Source organism: Pezoporus occidentalis, unplaced genomic scaffold, assembly GCF_034315485.1.
Source record: "Pezoporus occidentalis ecotype Australia unplaced genomic scaffold, CSIRO_AGI_Poc_V1 ctg81, whole genome shotgun sequence".
NCBI lineage: Eukaryota > Metazoa > Chordata > Aves > Psittaciformes > Psittacidae > Pezoporus > Pezoporus occidentalis.
Window position 1 is genome coordinate 1,605,665 of NW_026916170.1, and position 18,671 is coordinate 1,624,335.

An 18,671-nucleotide genomic window follows, 5' to 3' on the forward strand; every position below is an offset into this window, starting at 1 on the left:
AGTCTTTCCAGAAACTGCAATAACATGGGTTTTGCAGAAAGAAGGCAGGCACCTCAAGTTCACACTTTTGAAGAATTCACCCACATCCAAAGCTGGCTCCTGTGTAATATTCCACATGGACTATTTAAAAAAACAAAGCACATACAAAAATACTCCGTTATTCTACAGGAGACACACAGCAGAAGGGCCCGATTCAGAAAATAGTTAAGAACAGACTTAAAAGCTGCTCTACTCATATTGACTTCAAACCTCAAAGTGCAATCCAGCTGTAGCACAGGAGGCAATAGATTTCAGAATAACCTTGCAAAGCTGAAACCAAAATAACAACCGAGAAGTTGACTATCACAGCAGTTTCTAAGCTTTTCAGCTGCAGACTGCACCTCTAAACACTTAAAAGTGCTCACCTGGGCAACCCCATCCAGCAGAAGCCACCCCCGGGTAGTGAACTCTCCGTGTCACGGCAAACTGGAAACCCATTCGCTCCCTAGACCCCACTCCCCATGGCTTTTAACCCCAATGTGCTCCTCACCTCTCTCCTCACAGCCACCCTAACCTCACTCAGTCCTCCACCGGTGATTCAGTGTAAACTCCCTTTTCAGCCTCAGCCCTGGACCTTTTAATTCAGAAGTTTGCCCACGTTTGGAGGGAGCAGCGGGACAAGGAAGTAAGACGCGTTTAAGCAACACCACCCCGGGTGCCCTAGCTGCTCGTCCGCAGCTCCAACACCGTCAAAGGGCAGCCGGACAGCACGGTCGGGCCTCGGGAGGCGCCTCGGTGGAGAGGCGGCGCGTCACGGCAGGGAGAGAAGCGGGCTGCCCGCTGCAGCCCCTCACCGCCCGAGCGAACGGGCCGGGCCTGGCCCGGCTGCGCAGTGTGCCTGGGCAGCGAGTGGCCAGGCCGTGGCGGGGGAGAGGGGCAAAAGCTACACACCCAGAAGAAGGCCGTCCATGTCAAAGATCAGGTGAGTGACTGGCCGCAGCCCGGCTGCGGAGGAGGAAGAAGAACAGGACATGCCTAGGCCAGAGCAGCCGCGGTCCTGGGTGGCAGTTGACCGCGCAAGCGCGCTTCGCCGGGGTGGCGGGAGCAGAGGGGAGCAGGGGTGTTGTGGGGCCGGTGTGTGTGCCGGGAGCGGCGCTGGGAGCGTGGCCTTCTCTGGTTGGTTGTTTTGTGGTTCTTTTTTAAAAACAAAGCCTATTTCTCTGCATGGGGTCTCTCCTGGAGGGGGACTTTTCATTTCAGATTCCGTTTGCTGCAGCTTTCGGGACATACTGAGGAGTTGCTCAAGTTTTGACATTTTCAGACAGTGTTCCTTCGCAAAGCTTTTGTGTGAATGTGTGGAAAATTGCAAGCATAGTATTATCGCTGGTAACTGGAGCCATAAACAGGCACTAATCTATGTGAAACCGTGAGGAAAGAGTAAACCCATCTCTTAAAAGGGCTGCTGGGTAGAGAAATAGTTAATTCTGGGTTTTGCATGGTGGTTTGTTTGCTGTTTTTTTGGGGTGGGGGCCGGGGGGGTGGGGGTGGGGTGGTTAAGCATTCAAGAAGATCCGAAGTTCAAAAACCAACCCAGTGCTCTTGAGAAAAGGCAAAATCTCCCTGCATGGACACATCATCCAGTTCTATCTGCGCGGTTGCAAGGGGAAGAGGTAAAACTTTGCTCATCAGCTTTCACTTCTATTTTTTTTTTAATGCAGGTAACTCACCGTTGGGCATCAAGATTGCTGAAATACTAGTTGCAGAAGCAGCTATGGAAAGAGCTCTGTCAAGCTTATAAGGTGACATACTGACTTGAAGATTTGTACTGCTTCACAGTTCCATAGGAAGGCAGTGGTTAGTTGCAGCTTCATATACTGCAAGTCCTGTCTGTCTTGTCTGTAGGTAGGCCTCTTGGCAATTCTTTTTTTTTTTTCCTGACAGTTCCCTCATTTGAATTTGCAATGCTTCACCTTTTTAGCAAGTTAGAGGTGGTCTTTAGGTGTCATACAATCACATTTGAATTTTAAGTTATCTTCCTTATGCATCTTACCTGCCTCCAAAACCTATCCCTTAAAAGAGCCCTTGCCCTACAGTTGTGAGAAATAGCGTAGTTACAAAGTCCTTATACCTCTTTTTATCTTGGAAATAGGAAAACAAATAAAACACTGTTGGCCTTTACTTGTACCTTTTTAATAATAAAACTTGACTTTCAACCTAAATTATTTGAGGTTTGGGTTGCTTTTCTGCTTGGTTTGTTTGTTTTTAACTTATTTTGTAATGATTATATTTGATAATGCTGCTTAGGTTCTGCCTGTGTAGTCTACGAAAAAGACTGCACATTGCCTTAAATGTATTTTAAAAATGTCATCCGTAGTCCTGATGCACACCTGTTAGGTCTTGCATAGATTTAGGAAAATGGGTCCTGTGCTTCCAGATTTTTTTTTTTTTTTTTTGTAACCTTGTGTAAACGTTAAGAATGCCCACAGCCATTTTCTTTCAGCAATAAATGCTGTGCACCAAGTCAATATTCCAGCTTTGTTTCAGACACCAAATGTGTTTGTCTCCTTAGTGGTTCACTTAGATGAGAACATAGATAGAATCAATAGAAAGTCCTACATACAATGTGTCCAAAAAAGTGTTACTCTGTTAAAAGGAATAAAAAAATCGTTATAGTAATATCAGTACTTGCAATGGTAGGCATTCTCCTATTTTAAGAAAGAATGTGTTTCTGCTGTAAAAGCAAAATTTTCAAGATGGTGAGTAATGAGGTTGTGTGGCAGTGATACTTGAAGTGCATTCATCCACTTTCTAATTAGGAGATAGTCTTAAAAAAAAGAAAAAAAAAACCCGTCTTTAGTCGTATTTGCTGGCATACAAACACCTGTACTTGTTAAAAATTAAAAATAAAAAGCAACGAACAGCATCAGTCAGATATCTTGATTTATTGTTCTAATTAGAGAAAAGCATATTTTGATCACAACTCTGGCTCTTCCATTCTTCTCAAAAGAGAGAGACTGTTTTTAGTGTTGAGTTCATCTCAGAAAACATAAGGCTTATGCAAAACTTGTGATTATTTAAAGTGGAAATAAATCCTAAAGGCAACCTTTGGAAAAAAGCTTATAAAATTGAAGTGTAATCTACAAGATGAACGTTTTAGGGTTAAGTGGTTTGTGCTACATATCTTAGTGTGTGCATTTCAAGACTGTCAGGCTACCTGACAGACTGATGACCTCAATTTGCTTTGCTTTACTCCAGCTCATCAGTGATAATCAGTGAAATGTTAGCTTACTTGATTCTTCAAAGCTGCATTCAAACACAAGAAAATCTTCTCAAAATAGACAAACCATTTAGGTTTATTCAGCATGACTGTGTCTTTTTACTAACATAATAAAACTCAATGAAAGTCCAAGGAGAACTTTTAATTCATGGTGGAGCATAGTTTTCTAGATGCATAGTGAGAATGCTGATTTAAATTTTATTTGAGCTGTCTTAAATATTTGTCTCATTTCAACAGTAGTATTTGGGTTTTGTTTTTTTTCTTGAATGAGTGAAGAAGTTGAGATTGGGAATTATACAGTTGATTTTTTTTGTTTGCCTTTTATCACTTATTTTAAGCCTGTTTCAAGTGATGAGGACTTTATTTTAATAACTGAGTTGTAGGAGGCATATTGTGGTGGAGGTACAGTAACTGTGAGCATGGATAGTTAATTATATGCCTGAGGACCTGATGTGTGGTTACTGGGAAGGGTGAACTTTGGCTACTGAGATGCAAGTAGACTTGAATCCCTCAGCGTCTGAGGAACACAGTTAACTTCTTGTACATTTTTTTAAATTAATTTAACTTTCTATCTAGGCATATACAGAAGCAGATAAGTAAATCTCTGCCAAGAGAGATTACATGATACATACATATGTGGATGTCCAGGTTTTTTAACAAATGTAAATTAGCTGCCTATAGCTTACTCTTCCTACTCCAAACCAGGCTTTTTTCTATGGCTTTGTAATAATGCATTACAATCACTTTGTTCTTGGTGTGAGATAAGGTGTAAACACTCAGGCCTGTATCCATGGGGTTATTAAGTACACAATACAATGTTTTGCATATACAGTTCTCATAACCTTTTTTAACCTTTGTATGTTTGTTTGGGATTTGTTTACCTTGGAGCTAAAATGTTTGCCACATTACTAAACTTACCTATTTTTTTTTTCTGGAAAGTAAAAGTTTCAGAATATGTGTGTTTTCTTAGGTAAGGCACTTGACTCAAAAATTGCAGTTTCCTATTTCACAACTTTATATTGTGCTCGAAACATGGATTCACTTACATATTTTTGTACCATTTACAGGAATGTCATGCACTATGTGTTTCATACAGAAATGACTGACTTTATTTTTCTTGTTCTGCAGGCGCCTTGGCAAAGAGGATAAACAGATTATAATCCATTTTGATTTGAATCTTAAAAAAGAATCTAAAGACTTGTGTAAATCCAGTAATTTAAAAGCTTTTGCAATGATGTGCATGAACAACTGTTAAACCTGCTATTAGTAACAATTTACTTGTAATGAATTAGACTTAAATGTAATTTAATTAAACCATCAGCTGAAATTCACAACAGTTGCTATAGTTGAGCCTATAAGCCCTCAGAAAATTAAACCCCTCCCAGTGCTGGATGTCACCAGACAAGAGCTTTTTACCCTTTTATTGTTTTAGTATATGTTTTTATGGTTGCAAAAGTGAAAATGAGCATGTATATTAAGGCAATTAAATAATACAATACACCTGCTGATCTGAATAATCTTTTATTCATTACATGAGTCAAAAGGGAGTCTATCCTCTTTAGCCAATCGTATGGGTCTTCTTACAGCCAAGCAGGGAGGGGGGGAGGAGAGCCATCTGTTTTCTGGATTTTGCTATTTGCCACATGGGTTAGTTACAAAGGCAAGAAAGATGATGTGTTACGCTTCAAGAGAATAAAGTGAAGAAGATACGTGTTGGTCATCCATAAATTTAGATGAGGAACTGTAAAAAGGCTTTTAAACAGCAATGAGGAGTGAAATTCTGGAAAAGCCAGCCAAGCACACAAGAGACAAGAAGAACTCTTAAGATATTTTTAGATGTCCATTGCTGCATTTATTGATGGGATGGTACAACAGAACAATTGGTTTCTGAAGCTGAGAAATGAAGCTTTAATGCCATGCTTCAGGGGCCTTTTTTTGTTTCCACTCAAGTCAGTGAGAATAATTTTCTCTCTTCTATGGTTTGTGAATTAGCTTTTTCGACATAATTTTTTGTCTTCTAGTAAAACATTGGCTGCACACAGGCAGTTTTAAGGTGATTAGCAGTGTCATTGTAATTGAAATCCTGAAGTGCTTAGTGGTCCCTCAGCCTTAAACTACCAGAAAGATTAGGGCAGAAGGGATTGCATTTCCTTCATTTGCAGCTTTATTTATCTAACTTTCCAGTGTTGCAGGAGCCTAAAAGTTTGGTCATGCTGTTCGTTCTCTTTCTTGTCTGCATGTGAATTTTATAGCTATATTTTTTTTCATTTTACTACAGTTTGATTGTTACAGATTACAAGAAAAAATTTGTAGTGCCATGTGGAATACACATTCTGTCAACCTTCCTGAACAAGACATCTGTCACTTGGTTGCTGGCAGTAAGGGTGGAACTGAATGCACTGACCCTTCCAGTGGTCCCTTTCAGTCTTGTTCAGCTCAACCTCTTCAAAGGCTGCAACAATTACAGCTTCAGATGGAAAAGAGATAGAAGGATTGTGATTCTCTGGGTCACAAGGTCTCTAAGCTACTGATCTGTAATGCTTCAGAGTCAGGTTTTATATGTGTGTTCCCCACTCAGCATGCAACAAGCTGTAGAACTGAATTTCCAGAGCTCAGACATTCTGCTTACTTTGTGCGTGCATGGCCTTACAATTTTGTACCTACCCAGAAGAGTTAAGCAGAGATAAACAAATGAGCTTGCCAACACTCAGCCTAGAATGTTTGTCTACATGATCAGGGTAATCATCCTACCTGCCTAGGTAGTGCAGGGAGACATACCTTGAGGAATAAGGTTCAGTGTGTTGTAACAAAATATATGAGAAAATAATGTAGTCTTATTTCCTATTTTATGCTTTGAACTAGAATTTTCTTAGCAGAAGGTAAAGAGCAGATACTTGTTTTCATAAAACACTTGTAAAATGGAAACACCACTTGTAAATACTGATACAGTCAGATATTAGGGCTACCTAGAAGGAAGCATATAGTCTCAGTACTGTGAAGCCAGTGAGATCCTGATTTTTTTTTCATTTTTTTATTTCCTAAGACAACTAGCTGCACCTACTAAGCGCATCTGAACCATTTCACCTGGGTTCTGTAAGATGAATGATTGCTCACAGTGATACTGCAGGATTGAAAGATTCCTAGATTTTCTTTTCATGTATGTTTACATGCTGGTAAGGCCAGAACAGATGTTCAAGACATAGATGAATTATTTGAGACAGAATTGTGTATGTTTAAAATGTCTGTCCAGACATTCTGCCTAAAATTTTCCAAGTCTTTGCTCTTCTAGGATATCTTTGTTCTTCCTCTATATTTTTTCATTTTTTTTTTTTTTAACAAATTTCATTCCTTTAACCCTTCCTCATAAGTTAATGCTTTCTGAAGCTTTCAGCATTTCATTTGCTCTTCAGGATTCCAGTTTTTCTGTATCCTTAGAGAAGTCCACCACTCAGATATGTTTTTATAGCTGTGGGGTTCATAAGTGACAAATAGAAAGGCCATGTTTTACTAATAGGCTGCCTTCTTAGGTACAGCATAACTTTGAATTAACATAAGAATTGAATTTGCTCTTTTGCCATAGTTTTATTTCGTTCAGTAATGAATGATTTGTAATTCTTACGAATATTTTTTACTACTCCTGCTTAGGTTGTTCCCATTTTGTAGTAAGCCAAAAGCTTTTGCTGCCATTTGCTGATTTTAAAATTTTCTTTATGGATCACTTCTAGCTGTATCCTCATTAATTAAGAATAGTCAGTATTATACTTCACTGTAAGAGATCACTGGCAACAGATCTAGCCCATGAAGAGCTTACTACCTCTTCATACAGTTTAAAATATTTTTCTGCGTTTTTAAGTATGAAACATTTCTATCTTGCAAGCCTGGTAAGGCAACTATTTCCAAAAAAGCTGTGTTACAAAATGAATCCTTGTATCACTATTTCAGAAATGTTGCATGTGTCACTTAGCCTGGTGGCTGCTACAACTAATAGGGAATGAGTGTTACAGTAATGACCACATTTGACAGCCTGACTGTGTAATCTGTTTTTCACTGGCTTTTCATTTTTAGGCCAACAATTATGCCCTTATCTGGAAAAATTAGACTAATGCAATTTTTAAAAAATTATTAACAAGACTTTTAATATTAAAGATGGTTATATGTCCTCATTAAGTAAGATGTGCCATCCAGAGACTAGCCATCTATCCATCTTGTTCCATGGTCATGAAATGAGGTAGGGTTAGGCTGTGCTCTTGAGCTACAGAGCTCTGACGAAAGCATCTGTGTTTCATGAAGCACAAAGCTCCGCTCAGTAGGTGGCATTCTTGTCACTGACATTTGTCACAAGTATCTTCTGGGGTAGTGCTGGCACTAAAGCTGTTTAAAGTTGGTGGGAATATAGTAAACCTTTTCCCATTTTCAATTTTTAAATATATTTAGCTGGGTGATTGTTGCTTCTTGAAAGACCTGACAAAGGGTTGGAATGTACATACCTATCTGCTTTTTCTGACTTCATCACATACATTATTCATGTAGATTCAATGGAATATACTTTTCCTGTTTGCGCAAGACCACCTTTCCTTAAAGATCCTGTTTTGTTTGTGAGTAGAGGTGGCTTAGTCAAGTACCTGAGAGTTAGAAACTATGGCTATAGTGACTACTAAACCTGGATCTTTATTCTTGCATGGTATAGTCAGTATGTTCCTCCAGCTAAACTCCTAGCTAAACTCTTAACTAAAGTTTAACACAACCATGATAAAAAATAACAAAATCATTAGAACATGTCACTGACTTCCATAATAAAAGCCATTATGACTTCCTCAGAACTGTACAAAGCCCTCTGCACAGATTTCACAAGTTTGTGTAATGATTCCCCTGCATCCCTCAGGGTAACTACATAGATACAGAATTTTTAGACTGAAACTTGGCATTAGTGGTTTTGGTCAAAGCCAAAGAATAAAGATTAAACGTCTTTTTTTTTTTTTTCTGAAGATTTGTTACAGCATAAATATTGTCTAATATACAATAATCCAATTTTTATAAAGACCCTAGGAACAGCAGAGCTGCATTTTTTAATTCTGGACAAGTGTGACTTTCAAAAGCATTTTCTGAAATTAGCTAGGTTCCTTGGGTTTTACTGTACTGAGAAGTAAGTATCCTTTATTCCATTTTTAGCTCTGTTATTGGTTTATCACATTAAATACAAGTTTGTATTAGCAGGTTTATGTGGAAGCATAAGCATTTAGGTGTGTGCCAATATTCAGTCAGTCTAAGAAAGCAGTGCATCATGTTTCATTTTTACAAAGATATACCTGTACTGTAGCTGGTAGATGAACACTTTGTGGTGCAATTGAATTTGATCCTAAACTTCCAAAGCTTTGGCAGAGATATTTTAATGAACTGAGACAAAAGGTCTATCTCATGGTAGCTCTGCCTCTCCACTAGATTAAAATAAATCCAGTCATGTATCTTTTCATCTCCTTTTCGTTCCAAACACAATTAAAAAAAAAAAATTCCTTTACCAATTCAGTGAGTTGAACTTTGTTATAGATATGAATGTTCAAATATAAATGTGTAGATACTGTCTCTCACTTGGTGACCAGAAGACCAAAGTATCTAAAAAACCGACGTTTCTAACAAATTATGAAAGAAAAAATGAAGTTGAACCCTGCATTCATATCCATGTGGGGGAAAAGACATCTATGGACATGCATTTCTGACCAAGTTTCCTGGTGGAAAATACATAATTTGGGGTGGAGGGAAGAGGATAATATGTAAACTAGGTAGCACTTTTCAAAGTTTTATGAATTATTTTTTTTTTTTTTTTTTTTTTGTATTAGGGTCCTCGGACTCCCTGGGAGCAGTCATTTTCCGGGAGTACAGAAGTTTCTAAGACAATGTACAGTGAACAAACCAGGATGGGCTACTACTGGGTGTGTTTATAGGCAGAGAATCTCTGTAATTCTATGCCTCTGATGGAAAAGTTTGAAAAAACTGAAGTTATGCTTTAAAAGGGGTTTTAATGCAGTTTCTCAGAAGTTGCTACATTCAGCAGGAATGTTTACCATGTGTACAGAAGGGGGAAATATACCTGAAATTGGCACTGCGCATGTTTTCCAGAAATATGGTGCAAAGCCACTAGCGTTTGAAAAGCCTAACAGGAGATCTTGAGTAATAAACTGAAACAAGTTTGTTACTGCTTTTAGTTTATTATTTGGTTAGGCATGTGTGTATAGGTGTTATGAAAACTTACTGGGATTATTTCTTACTAGTGAAGTAGCAATTGTGTTAGCATTGTATAGTAAGTTGTCTTTTTCAGTGTTGTCCTTCCTTCCCTCCGCCCTTCTGTTTTCAATTCACGTGACTGGACTTTGTATCCATTTATCCACAATCAGTGTAGAGCCATCTTGTTTGAAAACCAGAGACAGAAACAGAAACAAATTCCGTGCTGCAAGGTAAAATGCCCCTCCTGCCCCAAACTCTGTCATTTATATATAGTTATATATAATTGTAAACATTGAGCTCATGTATAGTTGGAGTTCATATTCTTTCACAGCTCAAAACAATTTCTTCATGGCAGGGAATTAGCAATTATTAGAAGTAATTAACATACACTGTATTGTCTTTTCCTCTTTAACTTAATGCAGTCTGTTTTTAGATAAGGAAGGAAAAAGGTAAGTTAATACTGTCTACTCTTGTTTTTAAGATACTGTCAACTATGGTGGTAAGTTATTTTGCAACAAAATGGACTTTGTTATTAGGGATTGCAATGAGGTAGAACATTCCCTGCCTGCAACAGGTTAAGGAGTATGTAAGCTTTACTTGAATAGTGAAAGCATTTTGAACAAAAAAGCAAGCAGGGTGTTTGTGAACAAGAACATTTTCCAGCTGTGAAACAGTGCTTTTTCTCTTACCACTTAAGCTCTGGTTGTTTAAAAAGTAATGTTAAAAGTGTATGTAATTTTGATTATGGACTCTTATTCAAGAATCAAATGGAAATGAATTGTTAAACAGTCTTGGAGGGGGGTTAGGATCTAAAATAAGCTTGTAGTTTTGAAGTGACTATGGTTTGTGTGCAGTGTATGTAATGTGACAAAATCCACTTGATTCAAAGCCTGCAAGACTTAACTGTACCTTACAAAGTTATATTAAATAAATCTAATGTCTTCCTTTGTGATCTTTTACAAATCCAACCTGCTGACTGAGGGTAAACATAGCTACTGAAAGAAGAGTATATATAAGGGTAATCTCTGGGAGAGAGGATGGCAAGGAATAATAGGCAAAGAGAAAAGGTAAGGAAAAAATAATCACTTCTGAATAGGTTGTATCTGCCAGGCTTAAGCAGAAGCTCTACATTTAGCAACCATGCTGAGAGAGAAAGAAGGAAGATGAAAGAGAAGACTAACCAAAACAAGTGTTAGAACAGAAACTGACGAGGCATATTGCCTGCTATGCAATTTTGTAATTACTTGCTAAGGATATGGATTCCATACATCCTGTTTTATCACAAACGTTTTTTTTTCTGCTTCTGCCCTTAGGGTGCTCTCTAGGTGTATTTTAGTAAATGCAAACCTGTGTTAAATCCCTGTCAGACCAGCAGCTGAGGCTGCTTTAACATCTGGAGAACCACAGATGTTTGGCAATAGGGATTGCTCTATATTGCTGGCCAGTGGAAAAGCCTGTGCTGTGAGGAAAGAAGTCATGTAGGACGAAAGCAGCAATGTGCAGCAGCATCAGGAGTTGTAATGGTAGGGTGATAACAGCAATATCTAGGCAAGCAGAAATGGAGTTGTTGAGGAGCTGCATCCAAGAGGTATTCAGTTTGACTTTATATTGATGACACAGAAATACAGGATTCTTGAGTAGAAAGGGATTTGGAATATGATGGGAGATGGTTTAGAAAGATTAGGATTGCAGAAGAATTTGTGTGATGGCTTCTTGATTGTATGAGAGGAATTTTGAGGGTGATGAATTAAAATCAGCTTAGTGTTAGAAGAGGGTTAGGAGGAAGACAGGATATTAGACTAGGATTGTTAGGAAGTGCTTAACAAGAATTATGGCTATGGCACTCTGGGCTGTGAACACAGAAGTTTGAACTGCTTCAGGTTCACAGTGATAGTGATCTTGGATTTTTCACATCCTGGACAGTATTTTAAATTAAAAGATAATGGTGTAAAAATGGTCTCTTCTTTTTTCTATTGTACCAAAGATCAGCCTATTCAGAAGGAAATCTTAGAGTAGAGAGCTCAGACAGACCTATTTTCCTCTGACATTGTCTTAAACTAGCCAGATTGGTGGTTGTATGATGTTGTATGCAAACATGCTTTCTAAAGGAACCCCTAGTGATACAAATTTTAAATAATTAGAAATAAAAGTTAGTAAGCTAGAAGGCTACTTTATTCTCTTCTTTCCCCCCCCCTTCCCAGTGTTTTTATTCCGCACTGCTGACAAAACTGGCAACTATGATGAAGAAAATTAGAAGCTGTTGACATGGATTAGTCATTTACAAAAGTTACTCTTAGCTACATAAGAAGCATCACATCTCCAGTTCATGTAAGTTATTATAATAGACAACTGAGTATGTTTTCAATTACAGCACTTGTCTAATAATAGCAGTGAAGTATTAGTCCTGAAAAATGCATGTTGAACAGAGGAAGCGACATGTTCTTTTTCACTGATGAACAGAATCCATCCTTTAAAAACATGAGATTGTGTTGTACCTGAAGGCATATAGCAAAGGAAAATGTTCTTTCTCATCAACTTCTTTAATGACATTCTGATACAATTCAAAAAGCGTGTTATTCTCTTCAAATATACTTGCAGCATGCTCTAGTCCAGGCCAAAAGGTAATGAGACCCATGAAGCTATTATTAAGTAACCTTTCAAATGTTAAATGGAAGTTAATACTGGTTTACCACAAGAAAATGAAAAAAAAAAAAAAGTCTTTTTTTAATACTTACTATATTTATTTGTGTTCTTAAAATGTCATATAAAATAAGGTGAAAATGAAGTGAATTACTATAGTTTTGAGATAATGAAAATTTTCATTTTGCTGTGTTGTGATTTTGCCTTTTAGCTCCTATGTGCAAAGGAGCTGTGTTCTAACAGCAAGTATTTACCAGTTTCCTAGAGCTCCTATGAAAGAGAGAAAGAACTAGAGAAAAGAAAGGGAAGAAGAGAGGGAAGGAGGGAAGGAGCAAGAATTTTGTACTCACACAAGGCAGAAGGAAACTGGATATGTTGTGGCCTAAATTGCTGTTTTTCCTGTATTGCTGTAATACAATATACACATTTCATTTGTTCATTTTTTTTTTTTCTGTCAGACTCTAAGAACCCACTTAGTCTGTTCATGTATTCTAGGCAGATATTTTTAGTCTTAGAATTGTTTGCTGTTTCAGATATCTCTCATTTTAAGACTTTTTAATTCTAATTGTTGCCTAATCCTATCTTGTTTAAATTCTATCCCTCAAATATTTCACCAAGCTAAGTATATTTACAATTTTTTAATTTGTTTTTATTTTGTTTTTCTGAGGGAGTAATTCAGATGTTCCTTGGTATTCTTACTGAAGTTATTAAATGATCAAATCTTTGGAATTGGGATATAAAGTTGGCTAATGTATATGCCTCATTTTGTAAATGTCTTTGCCCTTTGGCTTGCACATTTTTTTGAAGAATGTGATCTATGTAGTTTGCAATCAGGCAGCTATATAACCATTATACAGCTCATAATCCTTCTTTTCCTAATTGTACAAGTGTTCTTTCCAGAGTAAATATTTTCCTGGTTTGTAGGACCTCCTAATTTTGTGATCGCTGTGTTGTGTTTTCAAATCTGTTTCCAATAATTGTATTTAGTAATGCTTGCAATGAATAGTGCTAGTGGAGTATCTCTGCATTAGAGCTGGTTAGAAAATTACTTACCATCTTAATTCCTATTGCCATTTCTGAAGTTTTTTTTTCAGCATGGTAATAGGGGAAAAAATAAAAATTTTGACTGGATAATCCTATTCTATTTGCTCTAATTTTGAATTAGGTCATAAAAAGATGGGTGGTATGTGGGTTAATCTTTTAACCCTGTTCAAAATAACGTGGTAAAAAAATCTCCCAGCACAAAAGAACAACAAAAGTGATTTGGTTGCGTCATATAAATGCTAAACACACTATTTTTCTAGATGTAAGAGTAAAGATCATGAATTTAATTTTTGGACATTAAACAAAAATCTATATTAATCTATATTAAAAAATATAGATTATAAAATCTATATTAAAATTCCTTTTATTTTGCCCCACTAGAAAGACTTTTGTCAAAATAATTTGGAACAATTTGTCATGAGACATGTTCACAACTGTTTCCAGGATAAGGACGTACCATTCCCTGAATATTGGTTCCATGACAGAAGTAAAATAACCAGATTTTCTATTGCTTAGAAACTTCAAAGAAGAAACTTAGTCTTCAGTAAGCAGCTACACTTGTTTATTTTAAATGTCTCTTACTTGTGCAAATTAAAAGGAAAGAGAAGCTGTTCATTTATTTCTTGTGAGCCTCCTGCTTACACCAGCAACACCATAAGTCAGCTGAGCACAACTGAATTATTTTTTACTTAAAAAGCTTTGCTATTTTTCTCCCTGGTAAAAGGTTCACTTTTAGAGTCTAGATGGATTGCATCACAGCAAAGAAACTTTTGGTTAATGGTAATCAATGAAAGCAATTTGCTGTTGGATCCATTCATCCCCTTTTCATTTTAAATGTGGTAGGTTGGCCCTGGCTAACAGCCAAGCACCCACACAGCTGCTTGCTAGTTTCCTTCCCATGCTCCTGAGTGAGATGAGGGAGAAAGCAGGAAAATAGGAGGATCAGAAGTGAGAAGACTCAAGAGTTCAATTAAAGACAGGGAAACACACCTTAATAAGTACTGTCAGGGGCAAAACAACTTGGGGAATTAATGTATTGCCAGGTAGCATAAATATTTAATTTTTTATTGGAATATTGGGAAACAACAAGTACAGACATCTAAATATGCAGGAAAAACACCTTTCCTCCCACTTCCCAGGCTCAACTTCAGATTTCCTTCTTCCATCTTCCTAGTCTCCACACCTTCACTCCAGACATCTACTGCTGCATATTGTGCTCAATCCCTTCAGTGAGGCAATGGGTGGCTTATGAGGATGAAGTCAGTGCTTAGCTATGTGGAGCAGCTCCTACTGCCCTGACCTTGTTGTTCCCACCTCCTCTTCCTCTCCGTCCTGTCTCTGCCACTCCACCCCCTTCCCTCTGTGTTCATTCCCCAGAGTGGTTTTTGCCCTTTCTTAAATATATTTTCCCAGGATGTTGCCAGCTTGTCTGACGGGCTTAGCTATGTCTGCAGTGGGTGCATTGCAGAGGCGGCTGAAACTGACTATTCGGCACAGGACAGTCCCATGTCTATTTTCCAGAGGCCTCCCCTGCAGCCCCCTTCTGCCAATACATTGGCACCCACATTCAGTACATCACCATGAAAAAGTGATGTACTGTGATATTTTGTTTTGATAATCATGGGAGATGTTTTTGTTTTTTTTTTTTTTTCTTATGCTTTTTCTAATGCATATTCTTTATAATAGTGTTTCTGGGAAAGAGCACAAAGGCTGGACATAAGTAATAGCCCAGATACAACCATTTCCTCTTAATTAGTTCGCATCCCTTCTAATACAGCCATTCTCAGTCTCTGCAATGGGACAAATTGAACAGGTCCTTGTGGACAAATGAGAGGGCTGCTTGCAGTACCATTTTATCCATTGAATGATCTGAGTATATCTGTATCATATAATGAGTACACTGTTACTCTCTCTTTTCCCACCCCTTGTGTGACAGGACTGTCCCATGATGAGAATAAATGTGTCTCCCATGGTGTGATGGGCGTCAGGGGAACATGTGTAATACTTGAGCATGTGAATAGGTTCATTCCAGTGAGACACTATCAAATTGTATGCCATCCACGTGAATTGCTTGATACTGCCCATGCAGATTAACAGACTTTTTCTTGTTATATGTCAGGAGCTAAAGCGTTTTTTCTTCTGTGAAAAGGAACTTGTGAAAGGAAGTAAGAGGATCTAGCAAAAACTGGCCAGTCACAGGCTGGTTTAGTTGCCATGTGTGCGTAGCCCTTAGGCAAGAGGGCAGCAGGGAGTGGGCAGTGAACAACAGTCAGGTTGAGCTCGTAGTCTGTTGGTTGGTCATCTCTGACAACATCTTCCTTGAAATATTGTCTGGCTTGAGTAACAGTATTGAATGTAATTTCTAGATAGAATATTAATCAGGTTACTGTACAGTCTGGAAAGGACGAATACTTATGCATCCTTTAGAGGAAAATTTTGCAACTAAAACTCGTGAACACTTGTCCCCAGTTCTCAGATTTCAGTGGAACTATTCACAGAGTAAGAAATTGTTGCATCAGTAAGTTTGCTAGGGCACATTATACTAATTGAAAAGTAATGTAGTGGTCGTTTATTGCACAAAGTTTTTTTCTTATTTTATGCTGAGCACAAACAGGCAATGCACCATCAAATTGGGATTTTTTTTATGTAACTTTATTCCTTTTTGTATATATCCAGTCTAAACTAGATATTTAGGCTCTCTTTGTAGTCTGTGGAAAAAGATCGTGAGCATCACTTCCAACATTTCATTATACCAATCTTAAGGAGAGATGAATCATCCTCTTAAGGTGCCTGTCTCCTCCCATTAATTAGAAAGCAAGCCTAGATAATTAGCTCATTCTAAATGCATAACTTTAAGATGAATAAATTCAGATGCACCGTGAGTGTCTAGTTGATATGGGCCATGTAGGCATTTAACTTCTATGTGGCTAAAATAAATATTGGCTGAATAGCAACCTTTTCTCAATTTTTGTATCTAAATCAGTCAGTTATAATGAGAGCCCTTGAGTATTATCAAAATGCAAGTATAAATAACAATAGAGCTGTTTTAAAAATCATAATCCTACACTTTGAGAATGAAGTAATGCAAATGCAAGTTCTCTTTTCTTTACATGAAACATCCTTTTGGAAACACTTTTAACATACTGGATTATTTTACTAGTGTGTTACTTGCTAGCTTTATGAGGCAAAGAAAAATTAACTGGCCATTTCACTGCAATTTCTCTGGTAAACCATTTTGACTAGAAAAGTAGTTATAGATAGAAGACTATTATGTTATAAAATCCAAAGCTTTGATCTTGACAGACTTCAGAGGATGCCAGTGAGTAACTCAGGGGAGAGTGATAGGTTTGGGGGTGTTGAAGGGTGTTTATTTATTTGGTTTAGGGGGGGTTGTTTGTTGTTTTTTTGTTTGGGTTTGTTTTGTTGGTTTTTTTTTTCTGTTAGGTTTAATGATTTCCTGTGACAGGCATTTGAATACTACTGTTTCAGTGAAAAAGGGTTAGAAATTACTTCAAATTGGATGAAATTAAAAGCCAGTGTTAATTGGTTGATCATTTGTCTTACTGTCCCTCCAAAGACTTACAGCAGGACTCACGTACCAACCTTCAGATCTGTGCAGTATCCCTGTGAAGGAAGTGTATTGGTGGAGTCTAGTATCTTATTCTGATATTGCATGTAATTAGATTTTTTTCCTTTTTAAACACTTTGTGGAATATTACTTTGAAGATGAACTGAAACTCAAAGGAGATCAGTTTGGCTATAGTTGGGTGAAGGTGAAGAGACTGTAACCACTCAATTATATTAAGATACAGTTTATATTACAAAAGATAATCTTGTCTTCTCTTCATATTATAATTTACTACGAAAACTAATGTTTACTATTTATTAATACTGCCATTAAAATCTGTAATTTAATTTAGCTAACACTAGCAATTTCTTGAGAAAACATTTAAAAAAGATAAATTATTTACCTTAAGTTGAACTTGTATCTGGTGGATGCTGTGTGGCTTCATCTCTATTTGATTCAGACACAATAATTAATCTTGCTTGAGCAAGAAACATGATTGTTTTCTCTGGTGTTCTTCCGAGCTCATGTTAAGCAAAATTTCTGTCGTGCAATGAGACAACTTTTAATAAATTTAATCCTGATTTTCATTTTTGTACATAGTTACCTGAAGATGCACACTGAAATCTAATGGCACTCTTCAGAAAAATGTTATGGTGTTTTTACAGACACAAATATCAATCAGTTTACAGATACAGAGAGACACAGCCTTCTGTGACCACACCGTGAGAGGGCTGAATGCAAATCAGTTCCAACCTGGGAAAGAAATAGTCATCCTAATCTGGCACTGAATCTGACGTGCCTAACCAGTAGGTAGGATGGAAGACGCCTATGTCTCTGGAAAAAAAAAACAAAACAACAACGACTAATAAGCACATCAAATATGCTGCCTGGACCTGAGGAAACAGGAGGAGAACATCTGGCTCTGAGGACTGGAGAGGATTCTTAGAAGGTATCTTACCAGGCAGGAGGAGAAATAAAATACTAAAAAAAAACAGCATTAAGAAATAGTGAGTTTATGGTATTAAAATATTACTGAGATTTGAGTTTCCAGTGATCAGTTAGGATACAATAAATATTTGCAGGGTCTTAGCTTGTTGCCAATGCAAAGTAATGTTTGTTTGTCTGAATGAATTATTATTAAAAGCAGGTCAAAAACGTGGGTTTATTTCTCTTTTCTCAGTAGTATGACATAAAAGATGCACAGTTATGACTGACTTGTAAGAGAAAAATTGAGAGATTTTAAGAAATCTTAAGCTAATATTATAAAATTCTTAAGAGTATATAATATTACTTTACCATTTGTTACAATTTAAAAGCTTTTTTTCTCATGAAGCTGAAGAATTTTCATGTTGCAGAATCTTATGGAGAACAGTGTTGCCTTCTATTTTGTTTACAGTGTGATTTTTATGACTTTTAGGGAAATTTTTTGAGTATATTTATTATATGTTTTTATCCATTTGTTCTTGCACATTTATACTTTGTTTTAATACAAGTAGAAAATATGTATTCAAATCCCAATAATGTTATTTGAAGATATGTAGAAAAAGTAGGATATATGTATATATGCATCCACATACATGTGCAGATATGTATAGTGACACCTATGTATGTATGTATATACATATGCATATATATATATACACATACATGTGTAATGATTAAAGTATGGTAGTTTGAAATGGGATGTATGAAATCTAAATTCTTACATAGCTCTTATATGAAATTAAGCACCTCTTAAATATATCCAACTTAGCAGCCATGTTGGGATGAAAAAAGGTACTATTAGTCCTATTATATCACAGCGAAAGTGAAGCAGATATTGAAAATTGCACTTAGGTGTCCTGCGTGCAATTAAGGAAAAATTTTGCCACTAGAATCTAAAACATAAGCCTTCAAAGATTAAGATTACTGTAGGAACATTTAAAGGATGTTGTGGAAGTAAAA

At 37.0% G+C, this 18,671-nt stretch overlaps 2 protein-coding genes across 4 annotated transcripts in view; one reads left to right on the top strand and one right to left on the bottom strand.

The window, feature by feature from the left end:
- Positions 1 to 1,257, bottom strand: part of PUDP (pseudouridine 5'-phosphatase) — a 74,237-nt gene extending 72,980 nt beyond the window's left edge. Inside the window, exon 1 of the mRNA XM_062603705.1 lies at positions 931 to 1,257. Coding sequence (XP_062459689.1) covers positions 931 to 1,234 — 304 coding nt within the window. The 5' untranslated portion in view covers positions 1,235 to 1,257. The remainder of the gene's footprint in view (positions 1 to 930) is intronic.
- The window catches only part of STS (steroid sulfatase), a 97,081-nt gene continuing 79,014 nt past the window's right edge, over positions 605 to 18,671 (top strand). Inside the window, exons 1-6 of one of the 3 annotated variants that reach the window (XM_062603702.1) lie at positions 605 to 961; positions 1,698 to 1,778; positions 9,091 to 10,542; positions 10,789 to 11,063; positions 11,677 to 11,803; positions 17,393 to 17,734. The gene's annotated coding sequence lies outside the window, so the exon portion shown is untranslated. The remainder of the gene's footprint in view (positions 962 to 1,697; positions 1,779 to 9,090; positions 10,543 to 10,788; positions 11,064 to 11,676; positions 11,804 to 17,392; positions 17,735 to 18,671) is intronic. The other 2 variants (XM_062603703.1, XM_062603704.1) reach the window with 2 other exon arrangements.